The sequence below is a fragment of the Amblyomma americanum genome, chromosome 7, assembly GCF_052857255.1.
Source record: "Amblyomma americanum isolate KBUSLIRL-KWMA chromosome 7, ASM5285725v1, whole genome shotgun sequence".
Taxonomy (NCBI): Eukaryota; Metazoa; Arthropoda; class Arachnida; order Ixodida; family Ixodidae; genus Amblyomma; species Amblyomma americanum.
The window spans coordinates 9,003,139-9,024,839 of NC_135503.1; the positions used below are offsets into that span (position 1 = coordinate 9,003,139).

The 21,701-nt window shown below is 43.3% G+C and overlaps 1 protein-coding gene across 1 annotated transcript; it reads left to right on the plus strand.

The window, feature by feature from the left end:
* Positions 1-124: 124 nt before the first annotated feature.
* On the plus strand, positions 125-21,292 carry LOC144098395 (protein GDAP2 homolog). Its single transcript, XM_077630997.1, has 9 exons — positions 125-983; positions 1,103-1,245; positions 1,853-2,095; positions 4,978-5,208; positions 6,321-6,480; positions 14,213-14,360; positions 15,071-15,259; positions 18,035-18,178; positions 20,646-21,292. The coding sequence occupies exons 1-9, from the start codon at positions 805-807 to the stop codon at positions 20,688-20,690; spliced, it is 1,482 nt and encodes a 493-aa protein (XP_077487123.1). The 5' UTR covers positions 125-804; the 3' UTR covers positions 20,691-21,292.
* The last annotated feature ends 409 nt before the right edge of the window (positions 21,293-21,701 follow it).

The following is a 21,701-nucleotide window of genomic DNA, read 5'->3' on the forward strand; positions in this document are numbered from 1 at the left end:
TGCTTATCTGGCTGTTATTGTCATTCGTAAGAGAACACAAACGACGTGCAAGCGGAGCCTGGCGTCCCTGATTAGCGCAGCACCACTCTGGTGCTGTTGGATGCTGGATTGGCTATTTTTTATTTCAGCGTATATTTATTTTTGCTTTATTCTGTGTTAAAATCAATGATTTTGCACCGAATGAACACAGGCGCTTTAAAGGAAAATTTCTGTAATAAATACCAGTGTAAAAAAGCTCGATTTTGTAAATAACAGTGTAGTGGTCTACCCAGTGAAGTATTTAAAAAATTCTAAACGCTGCTCTCACTTATCATAAAAATTCATCCTCAGTCTTTAATTTTAAATTGCATTAGTAATATTTGTTAAATAAAATCAAAAGAACATCATCACTATCATTGTAGTAGTTACGGTTTCGCTTTCGTGATAACATGGAACGAGGGATGGGAAGAGGCGTCAATTCTGAGCGATTGGCTAGCTGCGGCTCGGCTGCTGCTAAGTTGCTACCATTGCTACTCTATCAGCTTCCACAGCGCCCTTCGCGATAACTTCGTGTGTCTGCCGCGGCGTTCTCTCACCAAAAATGCGCAACCGACCAGTCTCGTGCACGGTGTCAGTTAACTTCGCGAAGCAACAGCAGCGGCCAGTTGCGAATATGTCACGTGCGTGACCGCTCAGCTGCGTTGTGCCGTGTGTGTGATACAGTCAGCTAGACGTCTGGTCGCTCTTTCTGGTCGGCACCGCAAAACGCCCCCTTTTCTGTGCTCGTTTCTTTCGTTTCTTTCTGCTGCCATAGTCGGCTCTGTAATGGACCCGCTGGACTCGCCGTTGGACACTGTGGACATTGCGATTCTCAAACGATGGCACCAAATAGCGCCTCGCGAGCCTGTGCTCGGAGACGACGGACGAAGCCCCAGCGGCGACGGCATCCACCAGAAAACGCCATTCCCCATCAACGAAGAGCTTAACCGAAAAATTGCCTTGTGGTAAGCTTCTTTGCTGACCGAGCGCCGTAGCGTGAAGCCTGTGCACTAGTCCGCGTCTGCACGGTTTGTTTATACACGCACTTTTGACAGCTGTGCCGAACGTTTCTCCATGCATTCAGGGTCGGCGATATGACGTGTCTGAATTCCCACGCCATTGTCAACTCTACGAATGAGAACCTCACAGACAAGAGCCCGCTCAGCCAGCGACTCGTGGCGAAAGCCGGGTCGCAGATGAAGCGCGATTTGCTCAACGAAATTCAATGTGAGCATACCTCCTCCTAAACTTGCCATTAATTCGACAGGTTCATGTAGTTAGTGTAATTAGACGCATTTCGGGAGATAAGCGTTATCGTTACGTAGAGCGTGGCTGCATCAGCTAACAAAAAAAAAAACTAGTTTCTGCTGCATTTAATTATATTCTTAAGAGTTCAGTTTGATTCACAGATGCTTGTAGTGCGTGTACTTGAACTATTCGTCATTTGGAATTCTTCATGCACTGAATATGTGCAAAGTACGTGCACTGAGCACACTTGTCATTAGAGTGCTTTTGTGGCACTTTGCGGAGCGAAGAAAACGAATTTTTAACGCAGATACTAAGTTTCACCCACACTGCTGGCGCCCAAGTGCAGCCACATAGTCGTACAAAGACAATAGCACTAGCAACATTTCCTTAAGTGTATGGCTGCGCCAAAATTATGCTTTATTTCTTTCGCAGCTCACTGCTGTAGGCAAGCCTGCTGTTGTCTGTACATATATTGCAGAGTCATGCAGTGCATGGTTGTGTGCATTACACCGAATATAATTTTCATAGACCTGTACATTTCCGCATACATGCAAGTGATCGAAGGGATTGCTAATCTCTGCTGCAGCATGCCGCACCGGAGAGGCCAAGCTGAGCAAGGGCTACAACCTCCCAGCACGTTTTGTTATCCACACGGTGGGGCCCAAGTACAACACCAAGTTTCACACAGCAGCAGAGACTGCCCTTCACTCAAGCTACTGGCGAGTGCTGCAGATGCTCCCGGAGCATGGGCTTCGCACCCTTGGGCTGTGCCCAATCCACTCCATGCGCCGGTCTTATCCACCAGCGGAAGGAGCTCACATAGCTCTTAGTGAGTGCACCTGTATTGAAAAAAAGCACTTCAACATGCTACGGTTTAGTCAACTTAAGTTTGTAAAGAAGTATGTGTTCTACTACAAGTGGTCTTTGCAACTTTCAGACATTTATTATGACAGAGCTGCTGCGGTGGCTCAGCGGTTATAGTGCTCGGCTGCTGACCCGAAAGAGGCGGGTTCTATCCCGGTTGCAGAGGTCGCATTTTGATGGAGGCTAAATGCTAGGGGCTTGTGTACTGTGTGACGTCAGTGCACATTAAAGAACCACAGATGGTCAAAAGTATCTGGAGCCCTCCACTACGGCGTTCCTCGTAGCCTGAGTCACTTTGGGACGTTAAACCCATAGAAGCGTAGAAGTTATTATGGTGGAAATCAGCTCTGCACTCAGTTATCGATAAATGTTTGCAGTGCTCATTTACAATGTGGCAAGCCCTCTACATGTACCAAAAAAGAAAGTTTTAGGTGGTGTCGTGAGTTTATTTGTATTAGGAGGTTAATGTTGGTTTCTTTCCTTTTTTTTGCTCATTCCATCAACTTTGTCATCAGCATAGGCGTGTGCATCTCCATTAGGGGGAGCAAAGTTTAGCCGCAGCACCCGTTCCCCTATTAACCCTCTCCCGCCAAGGCCCCTACGGTCAGAACTGAGTGCAGAGATGAGGATGGGTATAAAACATTTATTTCAATCTGACGGAAGTGCAAAATATACAAAGTATTATTGTGCAGTAGTATTTATTTTCATGTGTATTATCGGTATTGGTAGGCAGTCCCTGCACCGCTGAGGCATCAATGTAACAATGCTCTTCTGAAGGAACTTTCATTTCCTCTAAACTACTGAAAATATAACAGATGTCTTGTTAACGGCAAAAAATAACCTAAAAAGATTGTCTCTAAGTGAGCCGGCAAGAAAACAATTCATGGAACGCAACATCATGGGTTCTCGGCCGCCATTATTGTCTACAAACCTGCATGGCCATAACACTGCACTATAAACAGTGATGGGACAGAGTAAACTTACAGGGCAGACTTGGTGCCACTCTTCGATGATTTGAGGGGGGGGGCTGCACTTGTGATTCCCCAGTGCGCACACCTATGGTCATCAATATTCTGAATGTGAATAAAGAGTCATGGTAGTAGCTTGTTTCAGAAATCAATTTATACTTTTCAGCACCTAAGTGTATGGAGGAATTACTGAATACATATTCTCATATGTATACGTGGCACAGATAGTACCTGGCATACAAAAAGTACTTTAAACCCCTGTCTTTTTTTTGTCTTTTTCTTGCCATTTACTATTTTAGGAGCATAAACTTTGTCATTTTTCCTTATAACTAAGGTATAGGTAATGCTAATCTTAAAGGGAACAACCAGTTCGCACAAAAAAATTTTTTGGTTATTTCTCTGCTAAAGTTTAAAATGACTTTTGGATATTATATGCCTAGAAGAAAACTAGTTAGCAAACAGGTAAAAGTGTGCTTGCTGCTTTTAATTATGGAACAATCAACAATTGAATGTTCAACCTAGTTGCATTTTGTCTTGAAGGAGCCTTTACGTATGAACAAGGCAGCACAGAGTGTTACCTTTTGCAAAATGATCAAACCTTGATACTTGGGTCTGGCTGGACACCTCCATTGTTGCACTTTAATGCCATTATAAGTGAAGACAGCTCAAAAGAATGTGCTACGATTGGTGGTATCTGTGGTTGAGCAAAATAAACAATGCCATAAACAAAATAAACAATATGTAATGCCCACGGGCCCTTAAGGCTTCAATAAATGAAATGAAATGAAATGCTTATCTAGTTGGGCCATAAAAATATGCAGCTGCCTAAAGTAATCAAGGCTAACAGCTTGTCACGGCATTATTGGCCACAAGGCTTCTTGCTTCGTTATTGTTTAAACAGGATGATTTTGGCAGCTATTGTAGAACTGATGCACATTGCTGAGTATCAACTTCCTCAGTATTAACGTGAAAGTGGATGCCTGACTCTTGGTATTTGTTCCATGCCTATAAGCTAAAACGACACAGGAATTCCTTATATATGCATTGTTTTTTGCCCAGCATGCTATTAACATTAATTAACTGCTCAGGAAAAGCTGGCACTTTTTGTACAGTTAGTCCGCTCTTACGCAGGCAACTAATTGGCCTTGGCCATGGCGGCTCAGTGACTTTAGAATTTGGCTACTATGCACAGGTCTGAACCATGCCGCAGCTGCCATATTACGGTGGAGGCAAAATGCGAAATTATTTATCAGCAGAGGTTTTGTGCTGCATGTTAAAGAACTGGTTCAGTGCGTGAAATAATCCAGAGCCGTCTGCTACAGCATGCCTCATAACGCATAGTGTTGCCTTGGCTCTAAAGTCAATCAGCCGCCGCGGTGGCTGAGTGGTTATGGCGCTCGGCTGCCGTCCCGAAAGACGCGGGTTCGATCCCGACCACGGCAGTCGAATTTCGATGGAGGCAAAATTCTAGAGGCCCGTGTGCTGTGCGATGTCAGTGCACGTAAAAGAACCCCAGGTGATTGAAATTTCCGGAGCCCTTCACTACGGCGTCCCTCATAGCCTGAGTCGCTTTGGGACATTAAACCCCCGTAAACCATGAACCAAACTAAAGTCAATCAGCATTTAGGCAACTCAACTGAAAGTTGTAGTAGGAAGGAGTGGATTGCTGGGAATTTGAATGAAATAGGGGCAAATTCACATGACCGACTAGGCAGCAAAACCAGTGGGTCTGAGTACAAAGAAGTATGCTGTGTGCTGTGGCTGGCGCTGAGCACCTGGATTTGGGTTAGAACCGACAAAGCATGTTGCCAAATAAACCTTCCTTGTCACGCTTTGTAATTCTTTTTTGTCTTGTTGCTTCGTACCTCGTGTACCACAGGGACAATTCGCCGCTTTCTTGAGAAACACGGGGACACTGTTGACTTGATCGTCCTTGCCGTGGAAGGCACTGAGGTGGGCACATATGAGCAGCTGCTGCCGCTATACTTCCCCCGCACCAGCCTGGAGGAGCTTCAAGCGCAGCATCAGCTGCCCAAAGATGTAGGTGGTCCTCGAGGAGAGCCCTTACTGCCGGAAAGAGGCATCCGCATTGTGGACAAGCCCTTTGGAGGTGAGCAGGCCACTGCCGTGCAGCTTGATGGCACACTTAGGTCTGTTTGCTTCAGAACTAAGCTCACACATTCAATTGAAAAAACGTATAAAGTCCCCCCTTTTGTATTTCATCTTTCTGAAAACTTGTGGTGCAGTTGAGAGTAAACACTGACTTGTTAGCAAGATGCGACACCCACGACATCTTCCACTCATTTGCTTGAGGTTGCAAGCATACTAGAACTCTTTGCTGGGCAGCATGCTTCAAGAAATCAGGCTAGCCATAACAATGGTCGTGTTTTTTCTCGTCCCGTGTTTCTGTGCTGTTTTTCCTTCCGAAATATGATGTAGCAACTTGCCAAAGTCTGCACCTTAACACAGTGTGGACAAATTGTCTGCATATCCACGTTGTACATGCGTACAATTGCCTTTGTGGTTTAATATGCTGTTTCTTGCAGTTAAACTGCTAAATGCATTAGGTTTGTGCATTGCTGCAGGCATTTTGCACACACAAAATTTACCAGAGGCACCTGGCCCATTCAGGCAATTTCAAATCAACAATAGCTTTCCTATAGTTTCAACATAAAGGCTTCGAATCTTACAAGTTATTTTTGGCACAAGCGTTTTGAATTAATGTTTTTAGTCTTAGCGTTAATTTCTAGGTATGCTATCATAAAATTGTGACACCGCCATAGCTTTTGTTGTAATTGGCCTTCAGACTTCCTACTATGGTTACTCGATTGTAATAGGTGGGTGCTTCACTCGACTTATTCTCTCACCCTCTGCCAGCTCGGGTTTCTCTGCCTACTTTGCATCCTTGAGTAGAAAAGGTCCCGTTTTACCATTTCTATATTTTCTTTGTACAGTGCAGTCTGCTGTGATAGGGAATGTGGTTGAATGCAGGACCCATGTCCCCAGCTACAAGAGCAGGCAGCACCAGGTGGAGCACGGCTGGTGCGCAGAGGGTGCAGCTGTGCCTTGGCATGTCATGCAGTATTATGTTATATGCGATCCAAGTGCACTTGCATATTTCTTCTCCTAGTTGACTGCACTGTACCTATGCAATTCACTGCAGTGTCTGTGAAATGGAGTGGCTCTTGCCCTAGTGGCCATGGCTATTGATATCTATTGCAGATGAGGCCTGTGATGAGAAAGAGCTAGACCCAGGGCCCCTGATGGAGGGCTCGGTGTGTGTGGGTCGGACAGCTTTCGCCCGCATGCAGGGTGATGTTGACCGCCAGGCTGGGCGTCCAATTTCAGACCCCATGACGCGGGAAATCCAGCGGTCCCACCGGTTAGTGAGCAAGTTGTTTGTTTTTTGTTGCAGACATGCGTTCAACTTCTGCATCAGCAGATTGCTTTTTGTGTGTGGAATTATGTCCACTGGCTTTTGTGCACCAGTGGACACTCATAGAGTGTACTAGCTCAGATCGCGTGCTCCGAAGAAGCCTGGGAGTTAGTACATTCAGGGGGCGAAAGATAGGGTGTGGTACACTATTTTTCAGTCCGTTTGCTCGTCCCAGCATACTCTTCGGTAACAGCATTGCTCAGTAGGATAAACTATCAGAAACGTGCTAGTTACTTCATATCGCATAATGTGTATGTCAAAGCAGTTGTACACATCATGCTATTATATGCCTATATGTTGCAGATTTCATCCAGTGCAACAAATCATGCACTGCAGCTTCGCGAAAAAAAAACAACAATAAACTGCAGATTGAATAGGGTGAAATGTGTGCCAGAAGCAGGCACGAAACACCACAAGTATAAATGGACAATATATGCACATGTGATGACAGGACTTTGCTATCATATACATGTGGTGTCGAAAAGCTTTATGGATTCAGAACTGTCCTTACACCCTAGATTCATGGGAAGTGGTGCTGCTGGAATGCTGCTGCACTTTGCGATTTAGTGATGCATGCGGTGGCACGGCTATTTCTTAGACTGTGCGCTCAATTTTATACTGGCATTCAGCACCGGTCAAGTTATTTGTACTGCTTACATTCTCACTCATAAAATAGTTTGTCAGCTTTTGAAAAGGAGAAAGCTTAAAATAGTCGTGAATAAGACAAAGCAGCTGACCACATACCACTTCTATCCCACTTTATGATTGCATACTTTAGTTAGGTGTATTCCGCATAGAGGTCAAGCATCTAGTGATGAGTAGCAGAGTGATGATGATATTGCGGGAGCAAACCTCACAGGCTCGGCCGACAAGTCAGTAGACGTGTGGTCATCATCTGTTTGCAAAACTTTAATGAAATGGAAGTGATAATTAAAAACTGCAGCAAGTTTAAAGGATCTGTTATATCCACTTAAAATGACTACTAGCGAGCAGCACTGCAGAAACAGAAGCCTTTATGGGAAAAGTATGAAACCCGTGAAACTGCAAGGTAAGAAAGTGTACTTAGTTCACAACATACTTAAAATTGATAAGGATCTGTTTTACTGGGATGAGACAGAAAACATGCGCATCAAGATAGTGAAGCAATGCACCCAGCAGCATGAGACCTGACGTCCTTCCCAAAAACGTGACAAACACTTAAACACTCTTATTGTAATAAACAAAACAACCATTTCAGATTTCCTTACTAGAGCAAGACTCACACATTGCCGTCATAACCAAGACATGGCTACAGACTGAAATAGGTGATGAGGATGTTTTCTTACATTATCAAGTTTTCCTTAAGGATCAGCCTTTGAGGGGAGGTGGAGCGGCAGTCCTTATGAAAGAGCACATAGAGACTGTCCTCTTAGAAGACATTCCCCACCTCGAATGTTCATGCATAAAAATCTCGTGCTGGGGCCATAACCTTGTACTATGTGCCATTTACAGACTTTCCACACCTGAGTATTTAGTCAAGCTGGAAGAGTACGTGTCTCAATTCCAGAGTAACGAACTGCTACTGATAGGTGATATAAACGTGCCAGGTGTTAATTGGGAGTGCTTTGAATCACTTTCGCACAGAGCAAGCATTTAAACAATATACTTGCTAACACATGACCTAATTCAAATAATAGTTCAGGAACAGACACATGTGCAAGGAGCTTGCAAATCTATACTGATTTTGGTACTTTTACTTAGACCGTGATGCTGGGAAGGATTGAGGGCGGAAAAAGGCAGTTAGGTGGTGTCACTGATGCAATGAAGATGAAGTTGTGTAACTCTGGGAGACAGTGGAGGACGGGAAGGCCTGGTGTGCTGTGATACATATGGTCACAAAGAGCCGAATGCTACTTAACGACTGAACAACAACTTAGTGTTGCCTACAAGTGCTGTTCAAATTGGAAAGGGGATCTCTGATCATTTGCTTGTCAGTGCTTGCTTACCCATAGTCACTTTTACGCAATTGAGTAACCCTGTGAAGCGTTCTTTCAAAGACAAGTCATGTGCAGCCGATGCATCCATTATTAAACATTTGGAAATATGCCTTACTGATTTTAGCAATGACGATGCCAGCGTTGTGTCTGTCTTCTTTCTACGTCCTTGTCCCTTGCACTGTTCGTAAACATGATCAACCAACTAGCCTGCACATCAACTCTTGTAAATGTCAACAAACTTTGGCTCTATTTTTAGAGACATATGCCACTACTGTACAGATAAGGTTGTTCTGAGCAAACGTAAAAAATTTAACACCATGGATTAATCAGTGAAATGTTTTACCTGAAGTGAAAAATATAAAGGTTAAGAAGCAGCACTTTTGTTTCAGTCACCTGAACGAACTAAAAGAAAACCTTGCAAGTGCTGTGCGCTCTTTGAAAGAGTGCTATTTTAATACAGTGCTGCCAAACGTCATTGTAGAGGAACCAAGATAGTTTTGGAATTATGTCAGCGAAAAAAAGAAACCACTGACACAAATTTGTGGTGATGGCTCAATGGTTACTGATCACGGTGATATGTCGCATCATATCAGTGACTACTTTTACGTTATATTTTCCAGTTCTGGTATTTGTCCATCCAATGACAGTGTTTCACCCCTCCGAAGTACTTTACCGAAATACTTTATCGTGGCCTCGTAGGGGCATCTGCAGCATGCAGATGATGGTGAAGTGCAACACCATGGGTGAAGTGCAACACCCAAGCATGAGTTGCCCCATATTTGGTTATAGTCGCGGTGTACAGCTGGCGTGGGCAGGACTTGCTTGTAAATTCCTGTCCCGTCCCCTCGTTGGGCTGTGTGGTACGTGGCTGGCACCACAGCCGAAAAACAGCTATTTTATGGCTCCACTTTCCTACCAAAAAATAGCGCTCCGAAAAGAGTGCGGACTGATGTGACTGCAGAATTCACCAAAAAAAGAAACTTTCCCCAGGTTCCACGTCATTCATGGTGAGGTTGAAGAAAAACCAGCAAGGATTCTGTCACCATTTTTAGTTTAGTTTCTAAATGTCTTGCAGGAGCCTTGGGCTCAGGATATAAGTTAAAAATGTCCAGTGGAGATCTTTTGATTGAGCTCAAAGATGATGCCCAGCACTTAAGACTTCCAGACATAGTAGCCATCGGGAACATCCGTGTCACAACTACTGCTCATAGGTCATTGAACACAGTCTGTAGCATGATCTGAGAAAGCGATTTTCTACATTTAACAGAGAAGGAAATTTGGAAGGACTCGGTGACTAGAGTGTCACTGATGTCGACAGAAAAAAAATCCAGAAGGACAACAAAGAAATTTCTACAAAGCATTTATTCCTCACGTTTAACCACAGCACTCTTCCAGACTCCATAGAAGTAGGATACCTCAAGATAAGTGTCTGCCAATACTATATTCTTAACCCCCATCGATGTTTAAACTGTCAGAAGTTTGGTCATGGCTCACAAAGTTGCCATGGCCACAAAACGTGCCAGATGTGCTTCAAAGAAACATCCTACCGAGGACTATCAAGCTTCACCGCACTGGGCAAACTGTGAAGGCGAACACGCCGCCTACTCAAGATCTTGCCCAGCATGGAAGACTGAAAAAGAAATCATCATTATCAAAAAAAAAAAAAAACATTTCATACAAAGAAGCACGTATGCTTCTTTCACATACCATAGGCACATTCTCTTTCACTGCAAAGACAAACTTCACCGGGCAGACACAGTGAAGGTTATTCCTCCACCCTCGAAGAAGAGCCCGCTGGCCTCTGAGCTGGCCGCACGCAAGGCAGTACACCCGTAGGTTCTCTGCTGGCCTCCAAAGCCTCTAGTGAGGCGATGGACGTAACACCGAGCTCACCTCCACAGCAGAGGCGGTGGAGCTCTCTTGAACAAAAAAAAAAAGGGAAAAAATTCCAATTACGGGCCACAAAGAAGCAGGAACCTCGGTTTCTTAAAAGCTTCCTTGAAAAATCGTCATGGCATTCCTAATATACTGGAATTGTAGGAGACTGATAAATAACTTAAACGACATAAAAGACACCTAAGCCTAAAAGACACCTGTGGCCCTGTGTATACAGGAAACAAACTTAAGCCCTCAACACACAAATGTACTCAAAAAATATAAATTCCTTCGCCGCAACTGAGAAAAGCAAGCCAGCTCTTGGGTGGCATTGCCATCATAGTAAAAAAACGGCGTCGCAGCTCGTGGGCTTGTGCTGAAGACTAAATTTGAAGCTGCAGCAGCCAGTCTGTTTACACACTAAACATTAACAGTGTGTTGTATATATGTAGAACTTCGCGTCTGAGTAACCGTGCATGAATTGGGAGACCTTTTAGAGCGTCTGCCAGAGCCATATTTCATAGTTCTAGATTTTAACGCCCATTTATGTTTTTGGGGAAGTGAAAAAACTTTCAAGAGGCCAAATCTTAGGGAATTTTATTTTGTGTAATAAAATTTGCTTGCTGAAAACTGGTAAATCTACATATTGTTCCCCGATCTTGGGGAAAATTAGCATTTTAGATCGGTCTTTTAGTTCAGCATCTGTGCTTAGCAGTTTTAAAATGGGATGTGATTGACAACCCATGTGGGAGTGATCACCTTCCTGTACTAATCAACCTAACATCTGCACTGAAAGTTATACCAACAAAACCAAGACATTGGAAGCTGCATTTAGCCAACTGGGCACTGTTCAGAAAAGGCCAGCCTAGATAAAATATTTTCAGATAATCTCAGTATAGACGAAGTTAATGAACTAGCTCATTCCTCAGACCTCTGGAGTGGTAAAACAAAATCACAAAGGTTGTTTTACAAAAGAATGTAAAAAGCAAAAAAAAAAGACGCAAGACAAAGCCTGGGGCATTTTTTGTAGATACACAACACAAGAGAATTTCATAAATTTTAAAAAGACGAGAGTGAAAGCCCGATATATCTGTCACAGTGCTGAAAAACTCCCTCAACCCCTTCAAAACAAATGTGGGAGAAGGTTCAAAAGTGAAACGGCAGCTACTCGCCATTCACACTTCCCGTTCCGACAGCACCTGGGATACAATGGAGGAAGGAATACTCAGGAGAGACCCTCTCTGTCCGAGCTGTACACCAGAAAGTGTGCCAGAAGTCACGCGCTTTCGCAAGGACAACTGGGAGTATTTGGCCACCGACGCAGCCAGTATTAACACTAGGCGCAGCTGTGTTGTCTGCTGCATTGTCTGCTGCGCATGCGCAAGCATGCTGAGATGCCGGCAAAGTAGGTGGGACGCAGGAGGGGGCCAGCTTCAAAAAATGTGACGTTACCACCACTCCCAAGTTCTCTCCTTCCTCTATGTGGTATACAGACAACTGTCAAAGAACAAGGAGAATCATTTTTAAAATTCAAAAACAAGCCGGAAAACAGACTGCCGACAAGTGGCAGTACAAATGAACCTTATAATAACTAAATTACAGTTCAAGAAATCCATGCAGTGTTGTCCACTGGCAAGCAAACTGCAGCTGGCTCTGACAAAATACATTATCAAATGCTAGCCCATCTCTCTGAACCTGCTGTAGAGGCACTTTTAAGATTTTTTTAACAAAGTTTGGTTTTCGGGCAAAATACCCGAAGCATGGAAGAAAGCCACTACCTTCCTCTCCTAGTAGTTATCGGCCCATACCTCTAACAAGCTGTCTTGCGAAACCCTTTGGAAGTGTCCTGAATGTAAGTTAACTTTTGTCCTGCTGTCTTTTTCGACTTAGAGAAGGCATATGACACAACCTGGAGGTTCAGGAATCTTCAAGACCTTGCTGAGCTTGGCATCCTTGGCAGGATATTCAAATGCCTAAAAGACTTCTTATCTAGCCATTCATTTCATGTACGTCTGGGTTCAACCCTTTCAAGAAATATCAATGAGAGAATGGGGTTCCTCAGGGGTGTATTTTAAACATAACACTCTTTATTCTAAAAATGAATTCCATTAGGAAAATAATCCCAAGATACATTAAGTGTTCAGTCTAAGTAGACTATCTGCAGATAGCTTACACGCCCTCCAACATATCAACATGTGAAAGACAAGTACAGTTACCAATGATAGGGCAACATGGGCTACAGAAGTGGTTTCCGCTTTTCTCCACAAAAAACAGTGGCCATCGTTTTCCCCCTCAAACAAGGCTTACAGACAGGTCCCACACTACAGCTGAATGAAACCGAATCACCAATAAAAAATGAACACAAATTTCTTGGTGTAACTTTTGACGCAACGTTCACAGCCTCACATAAACACATTGAAAAGAACAAGCTTCTTAATCTCAACATACTTAGTCCTTTCACGCAAACACTGAGGCTCTGATAGGGCACGCCTTTTGCAAATATATCGATCTGTTGTACACTCCTGTTCAGACTATGGTTGCATGGTGTACGGTTCAGCAAGGCCATAGTACTTGAAACGACTGGACCCAGTACACAAGTTAGGTTTACGTCTTTCAACTGGTGCATACACGACATCACTCAAAAACAGGCTGTACGTAGAAACTAATGAACCATTACTTGAATATATAAGAACAATGCTCACATGCTCATATGTTCTATAAATTTGTTCATTACCAAAGCATATCCAATAGTCACAATGTGCCCATTTTGCCCCAAACAATCAGACCACTTCTCCGCTTTGAAGAGAAATGCTAAGAATTATGCGTAATTGACACACTGCATAATATTGCCTAGAATCCTGATCCACTCGCACCTTGGTTCTGTCTGCATTCTGTATGCAACTTCACATTAGCATCATTTCAGAAAAAACAAACGCCACATGAACATGCGCTACAAGAATTTTTAGTTCTTAAGGAAAAGTACAGTGAACACATTGCCACAGTGGCTGCCACAGGCTGCCACAGTGTGCATCCATTTTCACAGCCGAGTGTTGCGCAATCTCTGTGGCTATAAAAAAAATAATGAGAACATTGTGAACAGCATAATTTACTCACTCACTGCACTTCATCCTAGGAATGCAGTTATGCCAATAATCAGCGATATTATACTCAACATACTCAACAACTTACTCACTAATTAGACTGAAACTTCAAAATGCAGGTGTTTTTTGGGATCCATTTGCTAAACATAGCATTACCTGTCTCGAAAAGGTACTGAGGAAAGCTACAAGGTTTATTTACTCAATTTTCTACTTATGACTCACCCTTGGAAATAATGCATGCTAATGGCATTCAGTGTCTCTAACAACAAAGGAAAAAATTTACGCTTCAAATTTCTTTTCTTGCTTCGGAATAAAAATCTAAGAATTACCCCTTCAACATCAAGGCATACTTAACATGATCATCCTAACTTGCTGACACCACATTTTGCATGGACAGACTTATTCAAGTTTTCATTTTTTTCATCGCACTGTAGCTGACTGGAATAGTTCTTCGTTGCCTTTCGCAACACTGATGTTTTTTTCACTTTGCTTATATTTGTCTTTATTTTTACGCACCCCGCTTGAACCTCTACAAGTTTGGAGTATTGAATAAGTGAATGAATAAATAAATAGACTGGTACAGCTTCTGGAATGTTTTGTGTGAAGTGTGTAATGGAGCAAAGCTCTGTTTTCCTGACTCCAATTTTGCCACTTTTGTCTTTCTTTTTATTTCCTCTGGCTTCAGCCTCGGGCCAAAAGCTTCTTGACTGTCCTTGTTTTATGCAGATACACTCGGCTACTGCGGAAGGCCCGCCAAGAGGATTTGCGTGCAGTGCGAGAGGCGCGCTTTTTCTACGAGGCTGGGCGAGACCGCAGGGGGCGTCCAGTGTTTGTCTTTGTGGGGCGCAGGTTCCGAGGATTGAACCAAGAGCAGGTGAGCACTGTTGTGGTCATTGATAACAAGACTGGCATCTGACGGTATGCTGCAGAGTGGGGTCTTTTACAGCAAGTGCAACTCACAACCGACCTGCAGCAGTCTTTTTAGCATTTCTTACGGACTTTGATGTCGTTGGTCTCTCTAGGATTTACAACTGAAGTGAATCTTGCTGCATACTCCAGTGTAATTTGTGCCAAGGACGGACGTTTGCTTACTTTTGCCTAGTCATTTGCTATCGAGGTGCCCAGATGTTAATGATTTATTTGTACTTTAAAAACATAGAATTAATATATTAACACATTTCTATCGGTGTTACGACTCGCTAAGGCCCAATCGTGAACCTACATTATTTCTGTTCCTTTTGATTTTTTACAGCTTTTGTTTTAATTTGCATACTTGTTGCTAATCTATCTTATACATTCTTGTGACACTCTCATCTTCTATTTCTGGTGCCCTGCAGCATGAAAGAACCCCATGTGATTGAAATTAATCTGGAGCCATCCACTACGGCGCGCCTCGTAACCCATATACTGAATCAGAATGTTAAACTACCTACTGCTATACCGCATACTGTATCATAGTTTCTTCCATGAACTTTGCTTGCAGTTGCCCATGTGCATGTAACATTTGATGTTGTTGCTGGCACATGCATACATGCACAGCGGGTGCACCTTCAGCATCGCCATTGTGGCATGTTCTCTGCTCAGGTGCTTCTACAAATCTTGCTCAGCCTGGACTCAGTGTCACAGCCATTTGTGGCTGTGTACCTGCACACAGTAGCCCAAGAACCGCCAGAGTTAGAGGCGCTCTTGAAAGATGTGCTCGAACTGTTGGGCCCGAAGCACCGGCAGAACTTGTATTGCCTCTACCTCGTGCACCCCAGCTGGTGGACGCGGGTGAGTTCCAGAATATTGCTGCTTCCTTTTGCAGCATAAAATCAAAATGCCATGTCACGTGACATGGGTTGGCATGGGTTACAAAGGCATGACATGGGTTACAAAGGCAAATGCAGGTTGGAAGTGCTGCGTGCTTGCTTGGGGCTCATAATCTCATTATTCCACTTCCTCATGCATGGAACAAGAGAGTCGTGCTGAGGGAACCCATGCGTTTTGGCTTCCATCACTCGCCGCCAAATGGCCAAATGTAAATAATAATGACTGCTTTGATTTAATTTATTTCTATTTGTGCCACACAAATTGCCAAACATTGTTTGATGCCATAGCCAGAGGCTAGTGTGGGGTCCCAAACAAAATACATGTAGGCAAAGGCACAGTTCTTGTGTGAATATGAGAAGTACAAAAATATCAGTGAAAGACCAGAATCGCTGTGTAAAGATGAAATACATTATTGTGCATGTTATTTTATTCAACAAAATCCAACAAAAGCAACACAGCACAACAGACACGAACACAAAACAACCGTCACATTGGTCAAATAAGTTCCATAAAGTAAGTTTTTTTAAATTTAAAAGTTTCATGTGATTGTTTTATCTCCAGTGGTGAACTGTTCTAAACCTAGGTTCCTGCAAATTGTTCCAGCCGTTCACTATAGGTGTTATTATTTGGTGGGATACAGAAGTTGCCGTAGGCAAGGCTTCTGGTGGGTCGAGAAGATGAATGAAACAAGGAGGCATTAAAAGGACGATTATATTTTGCTATTTTGCATACACAGACTGCTATTTTTAATGTGCATAAAATATCAAACAGCAAGATAACTGGAAGTGTGGCTTACTTTGTTCATTATATGCAAACATGTTGTTATTCGTACAGCATATTTTTGTAACATTGCATAGTGGCACAGTTTACTATGATCAATTACAGTATAAGTAGGACCTGAATAAAGTGGCCTAGAAAGAATGGTGCTTGTTGGGCCACTTGACGAGTTAGGTGCTCAGGAAACACACAAATTAAATTACTCCACAGAGCCCAAGTGTTCCATGGAAACCATTTTTAGAACCCCTTGTCTAGAGTAACTAGCCATACTTGAGCTTGGTTAGCATGTCCACTTTTCCTTAAAGAAAATACATTTATGTGACAGCACCTGTGTACCATTTTAATTTGTTCATATTTCAGTACCTGTCTGCCTCCCTAGCTAATACTCTTCTGTGGTCAAAGACCCCCAGTCATTTTGTTTTTAGCTGCCTTACGTGTCCTGCTGTGAATGCAGCTTAATTTTCACCATGCTGGTGAAATCATTTGTAGCCTGGCCTAGCTTCATTATTTTTTATAGCCTCCCCCCCCCCCCCCCCCCCCTTTTTCAAAGCACAACCTTCTTTTCAAGAGTGCACAGTTGTGGGGAGAATGCGCAAAGCAAAAAAAGTGTTTATGCCCAAGCGGCGCCATTTTCGTGTTTCCAGGCGTTTCTATGAGCGGCATTTTTTTTTTCGCTAGTTACGTTCTCTATCAAGAGAGGGCGCCAGCGACGCGGCCGCGCGCGTTTTTCTCGGAGCAGCTGGGGTGAGTGAGCGCGGCGCGTGTGCACTGTCGCGCCGCGGTGCGCACGTTCTCCGTGCCGTTTCGGTCTTCACCCGCGGCAAGCAGCCTCATGGGTCGAGTCACTCGAAAAATTTTTGGAGTACCGCGTTTTCTCCGTGCCGCCTGACTTGGAAGGATTGCATGTGGCTGCAACGTTCCTAGCGCAATAAGCACATTCTTGGCACTCTTTGCGTTCACAAAGCCATTACTAGAGATAGAGAGAGAAGCTCTTTAATAAAAAAAGAAACTGAATTTAGCCGGCGTTTAAAAATCACTGGCATGCTACTCTGTACAGGGAAGGGAATACTAACATTAATAAAGCTTCCTTCTGCGAGTTCACTAGAAAACGGCAAAGGGGTCATCACTGCCAATCCACATGTTCACTTCCTTCCACCCCCCACCCCTGCTTCCCTCAAGGTGTGGTTCAGGTGTCTGCTGTGACGGAAAGTTTCCTTTCCTTGAAACCTTCCCCCGCCCCCTCTCCAACCAGATAGCATCATGTGCACGAGTGCAGTTTTTCCGAAAGCTTCTTCCACCAAAATTGACTGAGACACTTGTTGCCAATTATGTTAGTGAACTAGGTTGAAGCAGCTGTATTCCTTTATGGTTGTGGTACCAGGGAAAGGAATGCACTACTCTGAAAATTTTTTTGACTGACTCTATAGGTGGAGGCGAACACTCATTCACTATATATTCTGCTGACGAGGTGAATGCCCTTAATTGGGTAACATGTAGTGCTTCTTAGAAACTTCTTGCCAACTGCAAGGCAGCATTACTGTTTTAACAGCAATTGTCAATTTTGTTGGCACATGCTGCTTTCCTTTGTCCCCAAGAGAACAGCATGCCACTGTTGGCTTGATAGTGCACTGGTGTGCTTGCAATCATGTAAGGTGACAGAATTCCCTTGAACTGCAAAGAATGCACATCTGTCCCATTCACGGCCTTAGAGTCTGCATCTGAGAATTGCACATAATTGTTCACTGTAGCAAAAACAAAAATGAGGAATGGCTTGATCCTGGTATTGGGAAAAAATGCATTGGAGTGCAGGATAGTGGCTGGCTGCAAAGCTGCAGAAGAATGCCTTCCTTTGCTGTGGTTGACTGAATACTGTAATTCATAGTAATTGTTATATTCTGTGACTTCAGAGACCATGGACTTTCACAATGAATGCGCACTCATAAGTTTTTCTGCTTTCAGGTGGCAGCATGGTGGTTCTGCACATTTCGCGCCCCTGATTTGAGGCACCGATTGTGTCTTGTGTCCAAGCTCGATGACCTGTACCAGGAGATTGCGCCTGACCAGCTGGACTTGCCACGATTTGTGCTTGAGCACGATTTCATGGTGCGTGCTGCTGCTACCAGAGATATCTGTCCGTAATCTGATACTTTGGCTGCAGTTTTGACCTCCATGTTTTCATGAAATTTCCCAAACAAAGTTGGTCTTTCAGTGGTGTGTAATTTGATCTTGAACTCAAAATTTAGCATACAAAAGTTTGCTTTTCAAGCTTTTTAATTTTATGAAGCTTTTGCTGGCTCGAATTTGTTTTGAATTGTAAAAAGGGACAAATATAGAGCAGTGCTCTTTTACAAGACTTCATATGAATAAATAGCTTATAAAGAAACCTAACTGTGATGATTGAGGTTGTGCATATTTTATAGTTGTGGCATCTGCAAATGACTTCATCGCTACATAATTGCACTGAATAAATGCATCTAGTGATGTGGCATTACCGATTCAGTTCTAAAGCAGTCTTCTAAAGCAAAGAAACAAGATTGCATCTTCTTGTAATGTAACTATTAATGGACATTGCTGTGCTTAAAATGGCGTGGACCTTTGATCAAATGTATCCCGATGCTTTGCATTAACTAGGCATTTCCTTCAGGGGTGGTAGCAGCAATGGAGACATGCACACTGAGGGATTGACTGGAATTAGTTTCTGTAACGAAGCCCTACGGATGCCAATCAAATGCTTATGTTCAAGTTTCCTTTTGTTTTTAACTGGGAAAGAGTTGGCATTTAGATGTTATTCATGCAGATGTGATCTGCCTGCAAAACTTCACTAGGCCTATTTATGCATAACATAATGTGCCCAATTTTTTCGCAGATTTGCATATCCGGGGCTTATAGTGCAGTGTAATTCTGTGAATTTGTCTGATGCCTCAATTGTGGAATTGAGTTTTATGTTCTGCATTTGTTGGCTTTAACTGTGATAATATCAATTCTCTTCATTTTTCCAGAAGTATTGTTGCAGAATAAAACAAAGTGCTTTGTAATTAATGATTAGCAAACATGTGCACCATTATATTATACAATATGTGATCAGTCTCCAGTTTATACATTTTAAGAGGCACAATGTTGTAAAACAAGCCCTCCTACTGTCTAAAGAATTTTTTACTTTCTGCGACTGTGCATTGCCATGGAATGAGATTCCACTGGTTTGTGTTCTTCACACCTTGGAAACTGTTGTGTATTTATTCTGTACCATTTTAGTCGAGATTGCAGTGTACAGTGTGCTGTATAAAATGGTTATTACGTGCCCTAAATGTGTGAAGTGTTGAAAAAATAAAGAATAAGGCTGTAATTCTTGGGAACTGCATAAAAATGCAGCATCAACAAGTGTAGGCAAGTGCCCCCAGCTGAGCTCTCATTGACCTTAGACAACAGGCCCACTTGCTATGTCTTGTGGTTTTACTATCCAGGTTAAGGTTACTCATATATTCATCTGTGAACATTTGACAGCTTTCAAGAAAGCTAAGGAGTATATAGGAACACAATTTTTACGGTATTGTATATGTGGAACGTGTTGGTAATGAATGCTGTGAAATGTGGTTTGGAAATGTTAGACCTTGCATTGCAAGTGGGAACGTGCTCTGGGTGTTAAACTGTCAGTGATGTGATATAGCCGGATAAAACTCGAGAATGAAGCGGCAAATGCACCTCAAAGGAGCTCCTCCAGCCAGTGGCATCAACCGATTCTCCTCCTCTTCCCTTTGGGCCTGTTAGCCTGAAATTGCAGGGGGTGAACGGAGAATAAGCACGGCTTAGAGTTACCGTGGTGTTATGAAAATCTGTTGACGCCATTGGCTGGAGGAACTCTTTTTAGGAGCATCTGCCGCTTCGTTCTTGAGTTGTATCAGTTTGTATCTATAGCAAACAATTTGAGTTCTTGCCAGAAACAGTTTGCTTCTTGCCAAAACCATCACATTAAGCCTGGCTGGTCAAAAGCAAGAGTTTTCACTTTTATTAATCTCCACTGTTTACCAGTGTATCTGCACTGCTGATAACAAAACTAACTAACCTGAGAACCAAACAAGGGCAGCAGCCGACTCGACTTTCTCTGCATGAACTTGATGATGCAAGATTACATTTTCTTGCTTTATCAACTCTTCCTTTCTTCAGAAAAATTTCTGAAAATTTATAATGGACAGGGGTGCACTTATTAGATGGAATAATATATTAGTAGAAATTTTTCATTCTGACAAACAAAATAGTGGGTGAGTCACTCACCATACCTCAGATCAGTTCCGTTTAATAATGCACCATGTGCCCTAATTAAATGTTAATCAGCCAAGCATGTTCAATGTTCGATACACCTCACCTTTGTCCTTTCAGCGCGTGCAGCAGTAGGTGCTGTGATGGCAGCAGCACTTCTATAATACCGCAGTCAGATGACATCTGCTTACTCTTGAATGAACTTATAGTGTGAAGTAGGCACTTCTGTTGAACATTTTCTGAGGCCACTGTGCAAAGTCACTACTCAGTTTTTGCACACACTTTACAACCTTTCTTTTTTTTTCTTTCCTAACAGCTCAATGGCCCACGAAGACAGGAACTTCCACCTGACCTGGAATAGCTCCCCACTTTGCTGCGTGCTGTCATGTCGCCTTGGTGTAGCCTCTACTGCCGTGTCTTTGTACACAGATAACTTGTCCTGCTGTCAAACTGCAAAGTTGCCTTATGACATGCCTCGCAGACAAGAACATATGCCCCTTCTCTGGTGTATTTCCCAGGATTGGGTGGACTACAAGTTGCTTAAGTTCAACGTGGTTTTAAGTATTCTTTTTAATCAATGAAGTATTCATATTAGAGGGGCTGATAGCAAAAGAATGGAGTGTTCCACTGAGGGCATTTTGTGCACTCCAGGGCTGTAATGCTCCAGCTTTGAGCAACTCTTTTGATACGCTGTGTGCCAAGTTGTCCGGGTGTTCAGGACAGGCACATTAGTCTTTTTTTCTCAGCTTTGTGGTTGACATTAGCTGACAGACCAAATGTCTGACTAGTGAGGAGGGAGCTCTTTTAATTTGTGTATAGGCATATTTTATAGTGAATTTTTCTGTTGGAATTTGCTTGATATGCGGCTTGCCAGTCCTGAAGTCGTTTTTTTGTTTTCTACAAGACGTGCGCAGTTGCTCTGTAAAGTTTTTGTACGTATAAAGATGTGTGGGCGATCCATCATCTTCTGCCTTGCTGTTTTCTTCCTGGTGTCATAACTTCGCGACTGTTATTGTTTAGCTGGCCATATGCGATAGCTGTGCGAGGCACAAGGATGGAGAGAGAGGGAGACAGAAGAAGGGAAAGACAGGGAGGATTAGGACAGAGCATTTGTAAACATTCCTCCTGGAAGAAGCAGTACGTTCGCGGCATGAAATGCGTAGCATGTTGTCTGGGCAAACTGCCATTTTGTCTGGAGTTAGGCGACTGCGCAGATCGATACCCGCGAAACATATGTTCGTCTTATCACACTTCCGTCGCATGCTCTTTCCCGCGCCTAGAACGAAAGTCGGGTCAGCGTTCCGTATTACGGCCATAGTGCCAGCGAGCGGTTGCGCAGTTGGGTTGACCGAATCGCGGACACACAAAGGGT